Source organism: Cygnus olor, chromosome 7 (genome assembly GCF_009769625.2).
Source record: "Cygnus olor isolate bCygOlo1 chromosome 7, bCygOlo1.pri.v2, whole genome shotgun sequence".
Classification (NCBI taxonomy): Eukaryota; Metazoa; Chordata; class Aves; order Anseriformes; family Anatidae; genus Cygnus; species Cygnus olor.
In genome coordinates, this window is record NC_049175.1 from 11,953,057 (window position 1) to 11,976,861 (window position 23,805).

The 23,805-nt window shown below is 37.4% G+C and overlaps 2 protein-coding genes across 16 annotated transcripts in view; one reads left to right on the forward strand and one right to left on the reverse strand.

The window, feature by feature from the left end:
• The window catches only part of CTNNA3 (catenin alpha 3), a 523,550-nt gene that overhangs the window by 292,463 nt on the left and 207,282 nt on the right, over positions 1-23,805 (reverse strand). The gene's annotated exons all lie outside the window — the stretch shown is intronic.
• Positions 10,848-23,805, forward strand: part of LRRTM3 (leucine rich repeat transmembrane neuronal 3) — an 86,203-nt gene continuing 73,245 nt past the window's right edge. For 2 of the 3 annotated variants that reach the window (XM_040564594.1, XM_040564596.1), the window contains exon 1: positions 11,744-13,535. In XM_040564594.1, coding sequence (XP_040420528.1) covers positions 11,955-13,535 — 1,581 coding nt within the window. In that variant the 5' untranslated portion in view covers positions 11,744-11,954. Of the gene's footprint in view, positions 11,684-11,743; positions 13,536-23,805 lie in introns of those variants that run through there. The other variant, XM_040564595.1, reaches the window with a different exon arrangement.

Here is a 23,805-nt window from a genome sequence, read left to right on the forward strand (position 1 = left end):
CACTGATATGCCTATTGACTGCCACTCTTGGAAAATATCACTCCATGAAATGATGAGTCCAACGGTCCATAATTTTTAATGCCACATTTGTCTGAGAACATGAGAAGCTCCCTAATGATTTCATAAATGATTTCATACATAGTTTCTAACTTTCTTGAGTAGCAGCAATGGAAAGAACAGGGACTGAAACAAAGCAGATTCCTTTGCTTCTGCTCACTGATTTTGCATTAAACTGTGGCAAGTAAAATAAGCAACTAGTTACACATGTAACACTCCCAGCCAGCCTCTGACAAGAAGTAGCATATGGCACCAAGCAAATCGTGCATAAAGCAAAAGACAAACACTAGCAAAGGGTGGCAGAGGCTACAAACTTGTAAAGCACTGAAACATATTCTAAACACAGTGGGGCATAGAGGATTTCTATTGCTTACATACATTTTTGCTGCAAGTGACCTGAAGTTAAAAAAAAAAAAAAAAGTCTGTAAGGTACCATAACAAAGAACACAAATGCACTAGATAAATACTTTGAAATAAAGGGACGTATACTAGCCATCAAATATTTCCAGTGGCTGTCAAAAGAACAACAGAAGGAAGCTCATCTGGCTTATCTATTACATCATATGCTGAACATTTAAGAGGCTAATTTTGCCAGACTTACAACTCCCCTCTTCTTGATCTTTTGGATGCTTCTTGTTTTAATAGTTTATTATATGATATGGGATTAAATATTCAAAAAGAGATAGAGAAATATGCAAATGGAGAAACCTCTTCCACTGTGAAATTCTGGAAATAAGCCACATTCACTGTATGATAATTAATACTGTTGTCAGTTAAGACATTCAACTGTAAAAAAATTGTGCTACCCAGAGCAGGAATTCTCTCTTTCTCAATGTCCCCAATCTAATTTACAACAACATTTTAAAATAGATCCAAGTCGGAAGTTTATCAGTATTGTGTTCATTCCCACAATGCAAGTAATGGGCAATGACACACTCTTCTCACTAGGGGTACAAAAATCTTCACAAGCAAATGTGGAATTCATGCACAGATACAAATATCCAGAGTAGTAACTGTTTCTGGAAACCTTTTCTAAATCTGGTTTTGGAGAAGACTTTGTGTTTATGATAATGAAGGAGCTTTGCAAAATCAAGTCTTGTAGGTCAACTGTTGCAGAGCCTGGCATATTCACTCTTACATTCCTCTCATGTTTCTGTGTATACAGAAAGGTAGAATATTGAAGACTTTAAATGAACATACGAATTATCAGCTTCTTTAAAATATTATTCCTTTGATCAGCAAGTATCTTACAGAGAATTCCACATGCCGTGCTATTTATATAAGGAGTAATGTATTCAAGAACATTTCTACTTTTCTTTTTGGAGTGTCTTTGATGCAGTGGTGTTCTGATGCAACTTCAAGACTTCTTTCTATTCCTTTACGGATCACTCTATTCTAACAGCGTATTTCCACTTGACTTTAAATCACATAGAGAAGAACATTGAAATTGTTATGTCAGATAAGAGCACTGGATATGTTCCAGCTTTCTGTGTCAGAGTGGCAACTGCTAGGTATTTTAAATGAAAGTGCAAAGATCTTCATAGGAGACAGTTCTTATTCAATAACATGGTCATTTTATTTTTATTTTTTTTCCCCTAACACCCATTAGTTTCTTTCTGGCTTTTACATTGAAACATGGGAATTTGTCCTTTATCTTTTCCTACCGTATGTTAATTATCTATGCATGCAAAAAACACCAGGGCACATCACCTCAGAAGGGATCCCTCAGAGATTCTATTGTGGAGTTCAGTTATCATAGTATAAACTAAACTATACAGCTGTAGTGATGTATTTTGATGAAGTCAAGAAAAATCAAATGAATATTTAGCTTCCCCTGAAAGGTTCTTCTTTTATACTCTTCCCATCAATTATATGCAGACTAAGCATATTGATATCATTTTATTCATGACTGTTCTGTGTATTAGGTTGATACATAGTTATCTTAAGATTAGGGTCCCTTTCAGTAAGACAGAAAATAAGTACATTTCTTTCCCAGGAGCTTAGTCTTACAAAGAAATATGGGAAAGGGCTCAAAGCACAGCAGCACGAATACTCACGATGACACAAACATATGCTGTACAATCGAATCAGCAAATCAGGATTTTCGTATTATATAAAGAGCAGATTTTTGTCATATATTTATGACAGAAGAGGCAAACTGAAAGAACAAGTGGAAGGAGATGTTTCTGCTTCTTGTGTTTCTAAAGACAAAATACTTGATTTTGAAACTCAGCTTGTGTTTGTACACCTTTCGTATTTTGTCCCAATTCTTGTTGCCATTTAGGGCCACCTGGGATGCAGGAATGGAGCCAGTGACTCACTCAGATTCAGCTCTCCTGTCTCCCCACTATGCAGGCTGATTAGAGCTTCTACTTGGTTACCAACTGTCAGCATTTTTTGCTTACTAACCTCTTCTGTATGCAACTAGCCTGTAAGAGAGAAATGTATGGTTTTTAAGCTTTTTAGCTACTTAGGAGACATAGTAGACTGGATAGAAAGATATAAAAATGCAAAAGCTACCAAGTGCAAAAACTACAACATACCTATCTCACTACAGTTGCAGGAAAGAAAATAAAGGGTGAAAACTAACTCTCCTCTTTGTGTTAACTTCCTCTCTTCCTCCCTGTGTCAGCAGCACTCTTCAAAACTTTGGCCAATCATGTATTTATTGCTTTACATTGTGATACAGTATGAAAATACCATCTATAACATTTGAGTTCCTTCAACTTGGTTATGTAATTTGTTTGCTGTCCTGTCCACTGGATAAAAGACACTGTTAGTTTTAATAAAACAGTGGAGTACACTGTCACGGAAAAAAATAAATCTATAATAACCAAGATTTTTGTTTTGATGAATTATATGGGACCCTATTGCTCTTCTATAAACTGCTTAAATATGGTAGGGGTTGGTTGTTTGATTTAATCACATTTAATTTACGACAATTTTCTCAGGTAGACATGGCCTGAAAAGATGAGCTAATAAGTCATTTAAATTGCATACTGTTTCAAAGCCATTTGCCAGACATGCCACTGGGAAAAGAATAAGAAGGATGGCAAATGCAGAATGGAATAGCTAGTCAAAACATACCTGCAACAATTCACCTTTTGTATTTTTTAACCAGAAAGTTCTAGCCCATCCTTACTGTGCATAAAAAAGTGACCTCTATGACTAATTTCTAATTATCTTCTAGCAGATTAGAGGCTAGTTAACTAACCAAGACTCTCAGTGTAATTGAGATTCTTGATCTTTCTCAGGAGCACCAGCTACCACAGTTGGAATATCTAAAAACTCCTGTAGCTTGCTTAATTGAGTAAGACTTGATTGAATTATTAAAGACTAGAGAAATCTGCAACTTTTGATGAGACAGAACAATGTATTTTTTTTCAGGAAAATGCCAGAAAACAGAATTAGGCTGAAGCCAGGGAAGGAAGTGACTAAGCATGCAACTGTAACCATTTGGAATAAATCATTTTTATGCTAGTCACAGTGTGAATGAACATAATTATATGCTTCTTAACTTTGTTCATGTTTTTCTCTTTCAGTTGCAAATCTGCTCAACTGTCATGTTTAGTCTTCTCTTCAAAATGTACCTAATACTGTATAGTAACACATCATTCTGGCCATCTTTGGATTTGAAAACCACAACCTCAGAATACCAAGCTTGAGTCCAAGCATAAGTCCTCATAGAGGTAAGCTAGAACGCTTCTCTGAACAGATTTTCATCATAAGCAAGTGAAAAGAGAAACTGGAAATTATTTTAGAGTATTTCAACAGGTCAAATGAAATCAAGGTATTCTGCACTCTAACTGTTTATATGCCTGTATATTGTTTGCAGTGAAAAGTAACTAAAAACTAGAAAGTAGCTCTACCTAGTAAGAATCATTCTTATCTACTAATCTCAGACTGATCCTAAGAAATGCTCTATTTACACTTCTCCTTTCATTTAAATTAACTGAAATATGTTAGCCACCCTTCACAATTTTTATTTGCAAAATTAAAACTATTAAGCAGATTTTTAGATTGTTTTCAAAATGGAACATTTTTAACACGTAAAGAAGTCCTATAGTTAACTGAAGTTGACAACCTTATTGGCCAAAGACTTAAAATGATTTTGCATTTTAAAAGAAACCGCCAATTTTCCTAGATTTAAGTGACTATTCTGTCCTCACATTAAATTTTGCCAGTCATTATAGCCCAAAAATGCATCAAAAATAAATCATACCCAAAAGCAAGTAATAAAATGACAATAGGTATGGATTAATTATGGAAGTCCAATAAGGGACAGATAGCTTAACTGACAGGAAAGAAGTATGTTTGAAAATAACTAGTGTCAGATTTAAAAATAAAAAAAAATAAAATGAAGTGAAGCAAGTCATCTATTATGCCGATCAACTTCCAGAATCATTAACTGTCACTATCCCTTTCATAAATGAAGAAACTGAGGCCTAAGGAAAATTAGAGTTTAAACTGCAGTTTTATAAGCAAGGTATGAGGTTTTTTTAAAGGCTTTTGATATGGTGTGGACTTCACGGCTTTCCTATAATGAAAGTTCTAGCCTGCTGCCTTATTCTAGCTGTTAAGGAGCCACAGCAGCCAACAAATACTCCCACATTGACCTGACAGAATCACTAACTCCTAAGCTTCACCATACAGTGAGATACCAAGGCAGATTCATCTGGAGTACCAGAGATCAACTAGGTAAATGTGTAATAAGGAACATATCTGAAATTCCAAAATTCCTAAGAATGAGCACTCTGTGCTGAGCAACTGAAAAACATCCATTCCTCGAAGAAGTATATATGGGGTAGGAATTAAAGAAGACAGGCTATGGACAAATGCATGGAGGCAGAAGAGGAAAGGCTAGTCCTGAGGTTTTTGCCTGCACATCGATGCTGAAGACTGAAAAGGTCTAGGCCTTGCTAGAAAATAAGATAGACACCAAAGACCTACACTCCCCCCTTTTGCTCCTTTCCAACCACAACTATCATGGCAAAGTCATAAACTCTTCAGCTGATGAGAGCCTGGAGCAGTCTGTGATATCGAACAGAGCCTGTGATATCAAACAGAGCCTGGGTCCCAAAGGTACATGTTTTGAAACTTGCTGCTCCTCATCCCCTCTCGTTCTTCATGTGGCAGCACAGAACTGCTCCAAGGATGTCACGTTGCTGGGACCAGGCTGCATACCTGCTTGAATTCAGTTGCACAATACCTCCAGCTCCATGTCCCAACCATTATTGGAGTTCTTCATGAACAGACCTTTCCTACAAGATTCCCATGTTAATTTGGCTCCTCAGAAAATAAATTCGTTACCTCTGCCATCTATCATAGTCAATATCTGCTGCTGATGCATATGCAGTAATTGTTATAGCAAGGTAGAAGTCACATATCCCTAGGAGAACAAATGGTGTCTCATAAGCAAGAATAGCTCATGGTGACACCTAAGACATTCTGAATAATTTAGGCTACATAACTCAGGTGTATGCTGCCTGGACAATAAGACAGTAGACATTCTTTCAAGCAGTGTCCAGTGAAAAGAGTGGGAAGCATTTGTAAGGAGCCTGGGTTTATTTTAACCTACCCGGCACCTTCAAAGAAGACTACAGGCAGAGTTGCAAGCAGAGGCCACTGAGAGTGTCTTTCATTTTGGACTTGCACATCTCCAGGATGTTTATCATTCAACGGTGCTTTTATCATTCATGCTTTGCAGGCTGAAGCTAGCAATATGCATAAGATGGAGGTAATTTCTTTTTCTTCAGTGATGATCACTCACTTTCTGCTTCTTCCATTCATATTCCCCTTCCACCAAAGTGCTAGAGGACAAGCCTGAATAACATACTACATCCACTGAAACAGAAGCACCACCTACCAATTTCAGAGAGGAAGCAAAATGACAGCTTTGCATCTCGTGTACTTGTGCCTCAAGATGATGGGACTGGAAGACTGGCTGCATGCTTTCAAACTGCTTCAAAAATCATAGGACAAAAACTCAATCAGCCAACAACTGGGTATCCAATGCCTCATTAAGGACAGACGAGTTATGACAAGATCCAAAAAATCTAGCCACTGGATGCCATGAACAAAGGTGGAAAGCTTGTATGCAGTATAATTTACCCTGGGACAGCTTAGAGGCCCCTCTGACCTATCCACAATGCACAGATTCTAACAAAATTGTACAGCTAGAAAAGCTTTATTATTCAACAGCGTGTAACTGTGCATAAGGAAAATGATAGCCTGTGTTGCCCTGTGAACCAAGGCACTGAGGAGATCCTCTGCGTATACACAAACTGACAGATGTGTCCCTGATGTCCTCTACAAGCAATCAGCTGTTACAGAGGTTACTGACTCCTAGAAAGGAGGCATGGCTCTTAATCAGTTTCAGATCTTCCTTCAGCTTATCACAGAATTTGTAACATGGGATCCTTTAGCCCTTGCAGAGGCCAGGGTAGCCTTGCAAATCTAGTTGTTCTTAGCAGGACAGCAAAGGAATGTTTTCATTTATCACCATGGTCCTTTACGTCAGTACTGACAAACTGCTGGGATAAGACCCTCCCTGTTTTCAGTCCTCTTCCCTGTTTCTCCAGAGTACTTTGTTTCCCATAACTGCATGTTCCTTGAACCCCACTTTCCCACACTTCCCTTTCCTTATGTCCACCTTTGGCAAATCCTGCATCCTTCTCAGTTTCCCTCTGTCTTCCCACACACTGTTATTTCCCCTGGGAGTTATACTCCTCTAGTTCTAATCTGATCCTCATAGAACATCAGGTTCATTTAATCACTGGCTCAAAAATTGTGAACATTTTATTAGACTTATCTACTCTTAATGATACAGTGATAGCACACTACAGTACCATTTAGAACAAGCTACTATTGCTAACCCAGCTGATTCCTGGTTTCTCTATAGTAAAATAAAGTTGAGAGAAAGACATACTTTGCCACTTCATAAACCCAAAAAGAACACAGTGCAGCAATTGTTAACTATAGTTCCCAAAAGGGACATGTGATTACACACAAAAAGGCACTCCTAGACCCACGAGCTCTATCTGTGAACAGAAAAATGTTGTAACCAGAAGTCTAAACTCTGAAGTTTGTACATTAAAAACATAAGGTCCTGTGGCTACAAAGGATCGTATTGTTTTTCAGAATGGTTTTCCGAAGGGAGTAACAGAAACAAAAACATTTCTTCAAAAAAACTTTGTGACAACATCATTACACAAAAACTGCATTTTAAAGAGTAAGCATGAAAGGTCCTGATGAAGGCTAATGAGAAGCAAGTGACAAACAATCACTGACTGCTGATTTACATGGAATCCCACTAACCCGAAGGTAGCTGCTGGTTTCCTATGCTTCAGGAGGTTTTACATCTCTTCCCTGCACCCCTCAGCCCCCATTCTACTGGAGCCTGGTAATTATGTCATCCCTTCTTTTCAAATGTCTTTAGCAGACAGACATACATTACAGACATTACAGGTGCCTCCTCATGACCCTGACAAATCCAAGAATTGCTCTTTCACCTGTCCTTTGTAAAATGTTTCAATTCCAAACCAGCTCTGTGGAGGTACTGGCCTTCACAGAGAATGTGATCTTTTGACTCAAGCTTTGCTATTCTGGCTGCAGTTCAGGTTAGGGAGTAATGAGCTTTCCACAGGGAGGTTGCAGCTAGGCAGAGACCACAGCCAGAATGAATGGAAAAAGAAAATAGACTCAAATTTAACTAAATAAGCAAAACCAAAAACAAACACGAAATTAAATTAAAGTAAATTACTGCAAAATCTGGCCGTGAGAAAACCCACGTAGAGAGATATCCAGAGAGATAACCCATTGAAAGTTTAGTATTAAAAGAAAAATCTGGGCAATCTCTACCTTGGGATAGTGTACCATTTTCAAACATCTTTGAGTTTAATTTGTCTGTCACATTGATCAAGAAAACAATGTGTTCATCATAGGCTCCTCCCAACACTGGCTTTTCATCTGTATAAGCAGTATGACATGTAGCAACACATTTGTCAATGAATTTTCTGATGTATGTCATTTTTACCTGCAGAGAAATCCCAGAAAAACAAATCAGACCGATGATGGAGGTATTCAACTCAGAACTAATAAGGTACGTGGCATCTCAATTTACGTCTAAGGCTGAAATCCCAGAACAGACTGCGTAAGAGAGTACACAAATAAATGAAATATTTCTCTTAAGAGTATTGTCTTTGCACTATTGTATAAAATGCTGTCTTCATAGGCAGAAGAAAAGGAATAATGTTGTTTCTGAGCACTAATATTCAGTCAGCATGATGTCACTGAGACTTGGTACTTGCAGCTTTTACCTCCTGTTTCTGACTTGGAACTGCTATTCCAGGACCACAGACAGGGTCGCCCAACAGTGGCACAGAGAGGTGATCTTAAAACGTACTGGGACTACATACAGCACCTATCTAACAAACTCACACCAATCCTTTAACAAACTCCTGGATTTTAGGCACTCAGGAGCTGTGGTATTGGTTTTAATGAGAACTAGTTTATCCATAAGAGACGTTAACAAGTTTGGCCTTGAGTTTTTTTCCTAGTGGCATGAGTTAAAAGGTAATGCAGTGGGATTGCAAAGATACATAACCTGTATTTGATACAAGGCAAAGGTTAAATGACTTACAAAAGGTATCTTCTTATCTAAAATGCAAGCTTTAACTTAATTCCCTGTTTTTCATAGTTTATAATATGACCATCACACTGTGCTGAAATTTTGTATGGAATGTTTTATACTGGGAGCAGCTTTATTTCCACAATTTGAAAAGAACCCATTGAGCTGTATGAAGACACAGAAATGTAATTTTAAAAAACTGTTTATCGGACACTGGCACTTTTCCTGCTTGTGTAATTCAAAAAGGATCTCAGTAAAGAAAATTGAATTTGGCAATCCATTAATATAGATTTGATGTTCTCTCTGTTCATCTCTTGATGTCTCACCCCTTTCATAAAAATGAAAATAACTCATGGTAAAAGAGTGGCTGTTCCCTCATATTTGTCCACCATATTGACAATTATTAAAACCCTGGAAAAGCTACCAAAGCTCTGCTGACTCATGGTGTCAGTGTAATTACTTGTTAACCTCATGACGAAGGCAGAGGAAGAAGAGAAGACAGAATAGGAAAGGCCAGAGAACTGGCAAAGTTTGGGGAGAAAGCTCAGACTGAGCTAGTATACTAGCACCAACTAAATAGCACCAACTGTTCTTGAGAAAGAATTTGGATGTTGTTTGAAGCTTTATGTGCTGCATTTGAACCAGGTGAAGATTCAGACTTAATTTCACCCAGTTTAGGAACCTGAGCCATTTCAATAAGGAGCTTACTTGTCACAGGCATCCTCTACTGTCAACAGGGGGAGAGTGGCAGTTCCAGGAGACAAATTGGCTTACTGAAGGTCTCAACTGTCTTCCAAAGATGCCTGTCCTGCTCCATTGAGTACACAGAGACCCCAAGGCAGTCATGGAAAACCTGTAACAGGCACACCAGGACAGGCACGTGACACTCCTGTCAGCAGAACAGCTCCCCAGACAATCACAGTGCCCGTCTGCAATCTGCAGTTCGTTTCTGGCTCCTCTACCCTACAGATCAGATTTAATAGCTAAAGACATGCTGTAGTTGAGAATGGGAGAGTGTGACAAATTAATGGATGAATTAACCCTTTCCATCTCCACAAACCTGACCCACAGGGCAGAATTTACATACGATGTGGCTTGATACAGGTAAGTATTTTTGACTCATGATATAAAAAATTTCACAGTTATTAGCCAGGGGCGACTGTTCTCCTAATTTAGGCACTATAGGTTGGTGCACTAATTCTAGTGGGATTGCTCTAAGCCTGAAGTCATTCACAGATTAAGTACTGGGCAACAATGGCATTTTAAAGCATGGAAAAAATCGTGTTTCACCTCTTTTTATGTTCTTCAATGCTCACAGCAGTGAATAATATAGTATAATCCAAAGCACATTACTCCAAGGGGTAAGGATCCTGCCTCACAGAGGAACAGCATTTCTTAGAGCTGTCTGGTTGCATTTGAGGGAGTGTAATCTGTACTACTCTTCTAACGAGCAGCACACTTCTCTTTAGGCTTCTGCCTGTTCTTGCATTGCACAGAGCCATGAGTTTACACTTCCCCACCATCATCTCTGATCACATACTTCTCGGTGAAGGAAGACTGCTAGTGGGGTGCATTTACTATAATGTTATCTTAACGCTGCTCTGCTCAGTTAAGAGGACCTGTCCTTCCTCTACAGCACACAGCGAAAAAGGAAAGAGAAAAGGAAAGAGAAAAAGGCTCTTTGTGATATCTAAGAACCATCCAGAGTCACACATCTAAAAGAACTCTGTATATTTTACCTTCACGTAAAATCCTGCTCATGACAGAAGTCACAGTAAAAACAATTCACCTAATTAAAGTACCACATGAAGCTGCTTAGTCCCTATATTGTAAGGATTATGGAAGCCTGTGTTTGAAACTTTCAGTGTTGTGGAACAACGTGACAGCAAGTTGGGAAATAAATGAACACAATAGTCTCTTCTAACCTCCTAGCATTATGCCTTTTAACAGAAGAGAAAAAAGCAAAAAGGCAAAATGTCAGCTCTAAAACATTTTTCATGTTGTAAAATATAGTGTTCCCACTGAAATGCTTGGTAAGAGACACACTGAGGAACTGATACTTAAAAAAAAAAAAGTAAGTTATTGCAAAAAGGTCATGTGAGCATATCTAAGGCAAAGAGGGGAAAAAACCAACCCTTAAGACTGAAAATTTGTATCTATGTCCTACAAATGTCATGCTAGCCCTTCAGACAAAAGTCTCAGCAGTGCATACAGAGCTATTAAGTTCAAGGATGCAAAACAGCTTTCACATGCAGCAAAAGAGACTAAGAGGATTTGGATATTTCAGCACACCTCACTAGTTTACACTGAAGCTGACCAGTCTGCTCTTATTAGTCACTCAGAACAATCACTCTTTTCCCAGCAGAGCTTACTCATTTGCAAGATAAAAGGAAGACATTTCTGCACATGCCCATAATATTCTTCACCACTGGGGGCAGCTTTACATAAGACTGCATTCACTGAAACCAAAGCAACAGTCAGACGGAGCTTTCAGAATGACAGTACGCAGAAGTGAGCAGAGCTTGTTCATTGTACGGGCTTATTCCACCTTCTTTGCTACAAAGCAGCTTCCTAGCCGGATCGGGTACTAAGTAAGGGAACTGCTGTGCTATGGAATACAGATGTGTGAATTCAAATAGCTAAACGGTGCTTGGAAGAATCTAACATGCTTTCCTATAAAGAGAAAATTTAAAAGCCAGGTTCCTAACTATAAAGATGCAAAAACGTAATATCCATGAAGATCCTATTACCTAGGAAGAATTTGACATTTTGCTGCGAATGCTGTGTTGGGATTGATTTATTCTTGGAGTGTTCTGCATGGCTGGCAAAGAATAATGTTCCAAAATCGGTCCATCTCCCAAGGGGTCCAATTTTTCTTCCTGGGTGTCAGCGAGCCCTGACTCACTACAGTGCAGCTGACAGGGGCTGCCATGCTTGTGGCACACTAAGCAAAAAACAAAAGACCTAAGGACGACCTTTGAACAACACAAAGGATGGGTATGTTTTTCATGTTATTTTTTTTAATATACAATTCATAGCCACTGCATAGCCTCTGCTTTACTAGACTTACCATAGACTTACCTTGATGTGATTTGTGATTACAGTTAAATTGCTTAGGGATTACACCTTTTACCCAACTGTTTTTCAGTATTTATTAAGGCATTCTTTAAGAAAATCTGAGTAAAGAAAACATTGTGAAAAGTAGTTGAGTCAAGCTAGGGATTTTTAAATGATTGTTGAAATAAAGATTTTAGCATGATTGAAAGAAATGACTGATGTGTGGGGGGATAACTTTTCTAAGTTGTTTTTATTTCCAGGTTTCAATGTAATTAGGCTACTGAGCGGATCAGCTGTAGCTCTGGTAATAGCCCCTACTGTATTACTGACAATGCTTTCTTCTGCTGAACGAGGATGCCCTAAGGGCTGTAGGTGTGAAGGCAAAATGGTATATTGTGAATCTCAGAAATTGCAGGAGATTCCCTCAAGTATATCTGCTGGTTGTTTAGGTTTGTCCCTTCGATATAACAGCCTCCAAAAACTAAAATACAATCAATTTAAAGGTCTTAATCAACTCACCTGGCTCTATTTAGACCATAACCACATCAGCAATATTGACGAAAATGCTTTCAATGGAATACGCAGACTAAAAGAGTTGATCTTGAGTTCCAATAGAATCTCCTATTTTCTTAATAATACCTTCAGACCTGTGACAAATCTCCGGAATTTGGATCTGTCATACAATCAGCTGCAGTCTCTGGGATCTGAGCAGTTCAGGGGCTTAAGGAAGCTGCTGAGTTTACATTTGCGGTCTAATTCCCTAAGAACCATCCCTGTTCGAATATTTCAAGATTGTAGGAACCTTGAACTGTTGGACCTGGGTTATAATCGCATCCGAAGTTTAGCAAGAAATGTCTTTGCAGGCATGATCAGACTGAAAGAGCTTCATCTGGAGCACAATCAATTTTCTAAGCTCAACCTGGCACTTTTTCCAAGGCTAGTCAGCCTTCAAAACCTTTATTTACAGTGGAATAAAATCAGTGTGATAGGACAAACTATGTCCTGGACCTGGAGCTCATTACAAAGACTTGATTTATCTGGCAATGAAATAGAAGCTTTCAGTGGACCTAGTGTTTTTCAGTGTGTGCCCAATTTACAGCGTCTCAACCTGGATTCAAACAAGCTCACATTTATTGGTCAAGAAATTTTGGACTCTTGGATATCCCTCAATGACATCAGCCTTGCTGGGAATATATGGGAATGCAGCAGAAACATTTGCTCTCTGGTAAACTGGCTTAAAAGTTTTAAAGGGCTGAGGGAAAATACAATTATTTGTGCCAGCCCCAAAGAACTGCAGGGGATAAATGTTGTTGATGCAGTGAAAAACTACAGCATCTGTGGCAAAAGTACCACGGAAAGGTTTGAACTAGCACGAGCTCTCCCAAAGCCAACGTTTAAACCAAAACTCACCAGGCCTAAACATGACAGCAAGCCCCCCCTGCCCCCAACTATTGGAGCCACTGAATCAAGCTCCGAACCTGAGCATGACACAGAACACATCTCCTTCCATAAAATCATTGCAGGGAGCGTGGCCCTTTTCTTGTCTGTGCTTGTGATCCTGCTGGTAATATATGTGTCATGGAAGCGTTACCCAGCCAGTATGAAGCAGCTGCAGCAGCGCTCTCTCATGAGAAGGCACAGGAAAAAGAAAAGACAGTCACTGAAGCAAATGACTCCAAGCACACAGGAATTTTATGTAGATTACAAACCTACCAACACTGAAACCAGTGAGATGCTGCTGAATGGAGCAGGACCCTGCACGTATAACAAATCAGGCTCCAGGGAATGCGAGGTATGAACCATTGTGATAAAAGAGCTTTTAAAAGCTGGGAAATAGTGGTGCTTTATTGAACTCTAGGGACTATAAAGGGAACGTTTTTCTCACTTTTCTGGCACAGCTCTTCCATGTCACTTTTTTGTACATTCATAATACTGGTCATTTTACTCTCATACATAATCAACTCATTGAAATTTAAATACCGCAATCAATGTGAAGCCTGAGCTCTGGTTTAATACAATACCTATTGTACAAACCCTCTCCTGATTTCATTAAAGTCTTGCTTGTTTTTAAATAGAAAACTTCTTTCATAACTAATCCACTGCACCTGCAGTGAGTGTGCCTCTGTTTAGGGAGAAAAATGACAATGAAGAAAAAAAAAATCAAACCCAGCTCCCTTCCCCCAAACTAACCCTAGCCCATGCTCTGAAACTCACTTTTTGAACCAAAAACAAATTAAAGACCCAGGTACTGTAGTATCATAGGAATTCTGACTTCTCTGAGGCAAGAGATGGTGCAGGAACAGCTCTGAAAGAATGCCTGATTTCTGCCCAGCACAAGATATAATAAAAAGCCAGGAATGAGCTAAAGCACTGTCTTAGGACTTGAGTTATCACACCAAAAGCAAAGTAGTGAGAAACCTGAGCCTAATAAAAATATTGAAATAAAAAATGTGGGCTTTACTCTACTGCATTATAATAGTTTTTCTAAGGCTGATAACTACTAACGGTAACCTGTTTATGCGACTTCATACAAAAGGTGCCAGTGTTTATCCCTTATATCCAGTTGCTTTTCAGAAAGTAGTCAAAAGGCATTCATTAAATGAGGAGCAGAAATTCCTTATTGATGCAATTAGAGGAACTCAAATGTGCAGTAGCAAAAGCAAGACCACTTCCTGCACACATTTGTTCAAGTGCTCATTAGAAATTCTCTTTTCAAGACTGTCAAAGACATTAATGTAGCTGAGGAAACAATGAAATCTGTCATTTTCTTCTATTCCTTTCTATTTGCTGGGCTGGGCTTTTAGGGTTTTGTGATGCATTTTGTACACTGTCTCTCTAATAACTAAATAAAGCTTCATTATGTATAAAGGAAAACAGTGTACATTTTAGAAACACAACTGTAAAAGAGCTTTCAGAGAAAATTGGTTGCTCACTGATCTAAGAAGATTGCATGCAAAAATCTTTAAAAGAATCAGTAACAAATTATGTTTCTCTCTTAGCAATACCCTGATAACATTACAAGAATTCAGATACTCATTTTGAATGTGAAGTCATTCATCAGTGGTTCTGGACAAAATTCAGATTTGGAACCTGGCTACTCCCTGCCTTCCCTCTCCCAAAGTCATCTAATTGCGTTTATTGCATTAGAATATAACATTCCCCCCATATCTGGAAAAGAAAATAATGCATCCTATATATTTTGATGATCTTTTGAACAGGAAGGTGTTTTTTTTTTTTTTTTCATTCTTGAAATAATTCAGCAGCACCCATATAGAAGTAGAGTCAGTAATGTAATTATGTCTATTTTGTAACTTGATTTGGCTTAGTAAACTGCACGTCTTCAATCACTTGGGAGGGAGTGTTTCTACAAAGCAGTTTCATTGCAGCAGACTAAAAAAAGCAAAACCTTAGCAGGATGTTCTCCTATGTTTTTACTAGGAAAATAATAATCACAGCCAATTACCTTGAGATATGCTAGATATGATAAAAACAAAGCTATAAAGCATCTCTTAAAAAGAATCAATATACTTGAAGGGTTTTTTTTGTTGTTGTGGTTTGTTTTTTTCATATAGTGAAACCATTCTCATTTTCAAGGACTGAAGTGAGAAAATAACCAAGAGCAGGAGCTTGAGACTACCCTGAATCCTGCAACACTGAGACCCCACTTTATTCAATACAAATAGGATCCCCACCAATTATTAATAATGGAAGTGCTTAAGACATTTTAGCAGCACTGAGCAGACTATGACTTTTAAGCTTAATTGTAGTTTAAAAGTTGCTACTAAAAGTCAATATAAATTAAATGATCTTAGCTGTTACAGGATTCAGTTTTCTACCAGCAGGTCTTGGTTATCCCTGTGCTGAAGGACTATACTTTGCTGTAAACTTAGTGGTAAGAACCATCTCTTTACTTCTATAGGCTTCAGTGTCTGCAATGATGACTAATATCAGGTACTACCAAAAAAAAAAAGATTGCCCCCCAACATATATACATGAATATATGTATGTGTGTGCAAATATATATATATATATATATATATATACACACACACACACGCACATATGTATATGTAAAAGAAAATCCTGCTATTCTTTTGTTTGGGGAGTGCTAACTACATTCTGAAAATGATTTCATATGATTAATTTAAAAATTCTGTTATTTAAGGATAATCAATACATTTCTAAAACTTCTTAATGGATTGTGATTGTGAATGAGTCGTAAATAACTGAGTCTGACTTTATATGCTCCCTTCTGTGTCTCTTTAATGCCTTGTTCTATCTCAATACTCAAAAAAATCAATCCTACAGAAATTAATACCTGTAAAATTATCACTAACTGCCTTGAAAAATATTTAACTACGGGAGTGAAAAAGCAAATAAAGCCAGTATGTCATAAATCATAGATGGGTAACAAAAATAACGAGGAAAATCCAGCATGTTTATATTCTAGCACAGACATGCTCATATCAAGTAAGTCATTTATCACCCAAGATACAACAGACTTCACTTTTCATGTACTTCCAACTATATATCAAACACAGATGAACATGTAATTGCTGCTATTGCCATTGATAATGAAACTGCTGTCTTATTACACAAAATAAAATGCCCAGTATAACTAATTGGACCTTCTTGCACAGCCTGAGGCCTGAGAACTGAGTTGTTAAATCCCACTCTAGTGGCTATGGCTTAAAAAACATTTTTAACCAGCTTCATAACATGTTAAAACATACTACAAAACACATGCTTTGATCTGCACGAGGACAACACAAACTAAACTAACCTTAATCTCACCGCCATCAAACTAAACACTATAGAAGTGACTTGTTTTTAGTGGCTAGGCCACCAGAATCACAAATTACAATCATCTTGTAGGAAACAACCTCATCTTAGCTGAGGAACTTCCAGTCCCTGTGAAAGGCTGCCCTCTTCCTGAATACAAATGAAGTGGTAAAGTGATTCCAGAGAAGAAATTTCTCATTTGCTTCTCTCCAGTTTGGATAGCAGGTACCTAGTGTCCCACTCCATCTTGGTTTGGGGATATTTTGATGCCATTCTCTCACAGAACTGTTAAAGCCTTAATGGGTTGATGCCAAGCAATCCTCAGAGGATGTGCAAAAGCTATGATGGCTTTTAAAGCTCTACTTCTTCAAGTATTTCAGGCACCAATTTGAGGAAGGAGATGTGACTGAATGCTTCTCACAACTCACCTGTTCTTTAATGGACCTGATGCTGTCCATATATTCCAATTTTAGGAAAGCAAGAATGTATTTAGAAGCTTTTTTTTTTTTTTTTTTTTTACACTGTTGATTGTTTTTTTTTTTTAAAAAGCAACTTCTATTCCTTTTCCTGAGTCATATTTTGTGTTCTGGGGCTACCATTTGAAGACCAAGGTATTTCAAGCCACAGACAAAATGCATTTCATTTTTATTGGTAAAGCAGTCAATAGTTGTTTAAACAGTGACAAGACAAACGGGTGGAATCACCAAACAAGGTTGTTTCGTTTTATGATACCACCCCAAAAATCTGATAAAATGTCAGGACATCCTCTGGTAGCTATTCCATAAGCACCTTGCAACAATCTCTTATGCTAAATGTTTATACAAGGGACGTCGAGAAGACAGGCAAAAGATTGCAAAGGAAACAACAAGAGACATTTTGGGTAATATGCTCAAGATCACACACCTATTGAGTACTTGGAAGATAATCCAGTCTCCTTCCCAAAGATATCCTCCCAGCCAGTGGACTACTTCACTTCTCAACTAAAAGCCCCAGATGCTATTCGCTAGCTCTTAAAATATACCAGTGATATTTCAGGATACTAAACAATACAGAATGCACATTTTTGGAAAAGAAAATAACTAATGTACTAGGCAAATTCAAGCAGACTGGTAATGTTCATTCACTGTGTTGAGATTACCTCCAGCAATTGCAGAGTAGGAGAATAATAATGAGAACAAGTGGCTTGAATATAATGAATGCAAGCATCTCTACTGGCTGGTAGGTTTTCATTACTCACTATCTGCACTTACACAGTCATCATGGCTCAGTGTTTGGCATTTTTTTTTATTTTTATTTTTTATGAACTAGCAAACCTTGACATAAAATTCAATTGCAAAAATGAACATAAACATACAACATTCCTGCAAACACAATTAGAAAATCTCAGTTTACTGCAAGCTGAAGGTCTTTGCAGGCAGCCACGCAACTCTAGATAAATATTCTCTTAGGTGAATTTCTGTGGAACAATAGTGACATCCAGTGGGTAGTTAGTTTAATCACAGGTATCTTTTGCATACAGATGTGTTTACCTTCTTTGCATTCTTCCGTATAACGAGATAGCAGCAGCTAATCCTTTCAGCATACTAAATATTCAACTGTATTTTAATTTCATCTCTATGTATAGGAGTTATAACCTGAATGTAGTCAATGATGGGCAAAATAAGAGCAGATGAATGCTAGCAAGAAATAGTCTATCCAGCTTGTAAGGATACACTATCATTAAAAGGCAAGATGCATTAGGCAGGAAGGACAGGTGCTGTAATAAATTTGTGGCCACTCATTTAGAACTCATTACTTATAAAACACCACTAAGTGACATTAAGACATAATAAAAATAAACTCAGACTACAAGCAACTACTTCAACTTCCTTCATTGGCAGATTATATCATGTATTTTTACAATGAGAAAGGTATCATTAGACATCAAAAGGAAGGGCACCTACCCCCTTTTTACAAGTTACAGTAACATCAACACACAGTGTACAGAAAACATAAGAATTTACGAAAGATCAAATCCACAAGCAGTAATAAAACCAAATAATGGGAAACTTACCACTGACATGAGTACACAGCATATTTTCTTGGGCAGAGGTTGCATGCAGCAACCTGCTGGTATGGTTTGCAGCAACTACTTTAGGCCTTACACTATGTCTATGCCACCAGCAGTATTTTAAATTACAGTGAAGGATACAAATCAATGAAATCAGGATTACAGCTACTGTAGATTGAGTTTCCTTAAGGGGATGCACAAGAACTCATTTCACTCTGCACTGGATGAAATACAGTTGCATTTGTAACTTTATGTACGTAGGTGTGCATGGAGGTCACCTGTCAGTCAGTGATATCCAGCCTCGATTTTCTTCTTAACTAGGCTTTCTAAAATTGGTGCTATCACGGTGGTACAATACAGGATTTTGACGGGATCCTCAGGGCTACAGCCAAACTAATTCTTGTCATAATGGTGAATGGAACACAATAGGGTGCAAAAAATAAATAAAAAATAATATATATTTTTTAAATGGCAGCGTTCAGGAGCTATGAACAGATGATCAAGGTTGTAAATTAATAAAAAGGAGTATATTCAAGACAATCAAGGATAGATAGGTGGGAGTTGATGGCCAATGTTTTACCTACCAGAGAAATTATGTCAAATTTAGAATTAGTGCAAGCCTTGTAAAAATAATAATGAACAAAGATTTTCAAAGAGAGGTAATATGATTTATATGACCAACCCATCAACAAGATCACATCTACCTAAAATTTTTGTCTTACTCATAATATTAGAGCATCATGGTTATAGCATTAGCATTCAAATGTAAGAATGACTACTGTTTTACTAAGAAGGGACAAAAGGGTAGTTAACCCCTATTCCTTTATTAGGCTTTTCTTTCTAAACACATCAATGAAATTCACTGACATTATTACAGGAAGTATTTTATGTTCACATGAAAAAAAAATTTAAATTATTTATTACTGAAATCAAGCAACCTTTTTAGGAAAACAATCTTTAATTCTTTCTTACAGTGTCTTAGTTTCACACAAACTGGCTTGTCAAGATGAAACTGAATGACTAGAAATCTATCTCAAAAAGAATTCTCCAAAAAGCCCTCAAATATGTCTTCTTACTCCCTAAAACAGTCACTTCCTATGTTTCTGTGTGACTAATACATTGACCATATGTCACACCTTGCACTCTTAATTGAATGTTACGTTTCTATTACTTGAACATTAGTGGTAGCATTAAGATCATGTAGGACTTCATAATTACAATTTAACCTTGCAAATTCTCAAAATGTTTTGTGGTAGCACTGACTTTATTAATATAAACATATAGGAAACTGAAACATCCTAATTACTCATGTACTTACACTCCAAACAAAGACATAAATACATTACAAGCTTTATTGCTTTACTACATAACTGCAAAAAATATCTGCCCAATTCTGCATGCAAATTCTTTTCTTCTTCAAACTAACAAAACATTTAACTAGCTTGGTCTCTAAGGAACTTAATTGCTTAATGCTGGAAAACAAAAACAACCCTGATATTGGCAACAGCCTGCAAGAGTTGTCTTCATGAAGTCAGCCTTTATTATAGTTATTCTCACTTCATATCCAGCAGTACCTTCTATAGCTGTCATATATTATACCTGTGCTATATCCCATAATGTGATATACTAACTATACGAAAACTTTGCATTTTTATGGGCACTACAATTCATGTGCATAATTATACTGATAGGTGGAAATTGAAAGAATCAGGAAGAGGACTGTAAATGCCTTAACAGTGCCAGTAAAAAGTCAGGGAAGATCACTGAGTTTTTCCGGAAGTCAAGCAAGCGGTTTTGAAAGACAAACTAACATGTTCTAAGGTAATGGGAATTGGAATGTTAAAAACAAAACAGCATTTATGTATTTCTTAAAGTATTTTAAGCACTTTTTTGTATTTAAAAAATGCTACTATCTGGTTCTTAGCATCTTGAAAAATCAAACAAAAAACTTCTCAGTAACTTCTGTTTCACACCTAATTTAACAAGAGAGAAAAACTGCCTTCTTATTATGTAAAACACCTTTTCATGAAACTGTGGGACTCAATTCATACAGAAATAACCAAAATACGTTTCATCTTAATATTTTGTTGTTTCCTGTATGACTATTTTTTAACAAGTCTAGCAACGATAATGATACTGCTTGCTGGTTACGTGCATTACTCTAGCTCAGTATATTCCCCTAGCATTTATTCTGTGCTTCCTGACAAAACATGGGTTGTGTTGTTGGGTCTTACACGTGCCTTTTACGGTCAGGGACTCACTGCATGTTTGGATAACAGTTCTTTAACTAGTGTCTATAATAACTGGTGTTGTAGAACTCATGGTTCAGATTTTAAATTAGGCACTATATTTTCCACTTCCTTAAAGGCTGTAAAACTCACAAATCAACTTCAAAATAATGTAATGAAATTACCAGCCCCTTCTGCTGGTTCAGCCGTAACTCAGGGGAGAAAATACACATAAAAACGTTCAAAGGTACAAACAAGATCTCCAATAGAAGCTGGGCACCCTAATTGCCTTCGTAATTCTTCCCTTCATTGCCCTCAAGATTACAAGTAGCTGTAGATGAAGGAAACATGAAGACTGAACATGTGTTTTGCTAGAATGTAGATAATAAGCAATAATAATGCATTAGTCATACAATCTCTGAGCCACTGAAGATACAACCATCGTAATTGGATTCCTTATTCCAAAATACAGATTTTATAATGTATATTCTAGCACACACATTGTTTCATGTTGCATATTTTTTATTTATTTATTTCTCCAATTATGCAGAAACTTCTTTGGTTTGTGGTAAGCTGTGCAAAAGCCACAGATATTAAAGGAATAAAAAAGGGGAATGCAGTCTACAAAATGAATACTGGAGTCGCACAAAAAAAAAAACTTTAGACTTCATCACCTTAATTGATGCTTTGTTACTGATTTTTCAGTTTCCTATGGATTATCTTGTTTGTTTTAAAACAGACTACAGGAAAGATTTTCAAATCTGCAAATAGGAATTTAAACACCCATGTGCCACTCACATCTTCACTTCTTGCAACAGTTGAGCACTTAACCTTTTTGATAGAATGCTACTTCCTCTCTCCTCCCCTCCAGACTGAAATTTAAAGACTGTAAGCTATACAAAGTGCTCTGACTAAGCTTCATGAAGCTAGTCTCAACTATTACCTTCCAGGAACCTTGTTTGCCAATGAAAGCAAGCAGTTGTATTAGAATGTTGTGCAGATGGTGGCAGATATATCTTATTAACATTGGGTGGGATGCATATTAAAAACATGGTATATATCGCAACATTGTCTTCTTACCTACTATAAAAGAGGCTACCACTAATTCCTGCCACCCAGTTAAAATTAACTGACTTCTGAAAAATAATTACCTATGGTTCAGTATAAAAAATAGCTATATAGAGAGTCTATTTTTTAACCAGATGAGTTTACTCCCCACATTCCTCACTACTAACAATCACAGTAATCTTATATAAAAATATTTATATTTTATATAAAAATATTTAGCTGAAGTTTAAGAAAAGGATCATCTTTTCCTCTTCAAAAAATAGTAACATCAAACAATCATTCCAGCACATCACAGTTTTGTTAGCAGTACACTATTCTTTGTAATATAACACTTTCATATCACAGTATTAGCCTCCTAGCCATCTGTAATGTGAGTCATATCCTCAGAACAGTGCAGGCTTCATTCTACATTGCCTCATATCAGCCAGCTTCTCCTGAAACAAACTGTACTACCTGGAATACATATGCATTACATATACAAGTAATTTCCAATTCAGAAATGCATTTCATTTCATGTTACACCTGTGACTCAGAGTGTAATATACTAACTATCCACCTTCCAACAAAGGATCACGACAGTGACAGAAACACTTCAGTGAGAACTTTTCCTACAGCCACTTGCACCCAAATAGTTTCTGTACTTTTAGGACTAAATGATTAGTTTTCCCTTATTTCACTAATCCTTAACAACAGTCTCCAAGCTGCACTACTGGTACATATGTGGGACAGCAGCAAAAATTAGCACTATTGTTATATGAGCTCAAAAGCTCTGTAACACTTCCAATTCCTAGCCAGTAACTTGTCTTTCATTGAAGAACAGATTTCCTTCAACATCAATGATGCTGGACCATGTATTTCTGTTCATCCCTATTGACACTGGCAATACATATGTCACAATGACAGAATATAGGGGAAAAAAAATAACACTGTAAATCAGAATTCTGGCTACAAAGATGCTCAGAGGGCTGGAGCACCTCTCCAACGAAGACAGGCTGAGGGAGTTGGGGTTGATCAACCTGGACAAGAGAAGGCCCCAGGAGACTTTAGAGTGGCCTTCCAGTGCCTAAAACGGGCCTACAGGAAAGCTGGGGAGGGACTCTTTGTTAGGGGGTGTTGTGATAGGACAAGGGGTAATGGTTTTTAACCAAAAAAAGGAAGAAATTTAGATGAGATATCAGGAAGAAATTCATCAAGCAGAGGGTGGTGAGGCCCCATCCCTGGGGGTGTTCAAGGCCTGGACTGCTGGGAGGTGTCCCTGCCCAGGGCAGGGGGGTTCGAACTGGATGGGCTTTAAGGTCCCTTCCAACCCAAACCATTCTATGATTCTGTATTAAAACTTTACATCTTCCTAATTTAAAAAAAAAAAAAAAAAAAAAAAGACATTGAAAATAAACTGTTTCCCACAAGGGAAGCAATAAACTCTGTGAGGCAATCTGCGTGCAGTTGCCATTAAAACTCATTGACAGTTTGAACTTACAGACAGTATTTGTTTTACAACATAAGGAAGCCAACCACCATGGCATCTCAACATTCCTGCATGTTTTTCTTTTTTTTTTTCTTTTGGTTTAATTTTTGCATATAACTTTAGAACAAATCTTGAAATATTGAAGTGAGAAGCTGTTGCCTATCAGACTGAACAGAAGGAAATGACGAGGGAAATAGTGACCTTGAGTGGCAGGCAGTTGCCCTTAATTTGTGGGTACTGAAGTCCAGCAGTATTCATGGAGTTTTTTGTTGTTTTTTTTTTTTTTTGAAAGCTTAATAAGCACAGTAACTTAAACAATTATGCACAATTCCTTGCTATCCAAAAGAATATAGGCTTGTGTATAACTGTAGTGTATGTTCTGACATGGAATAAAATGTACTTTGTAGCAGTATAAATTAATTGGCAATCATAACATAATAAACTGCATTCTCAAATCTAAAACCATGAT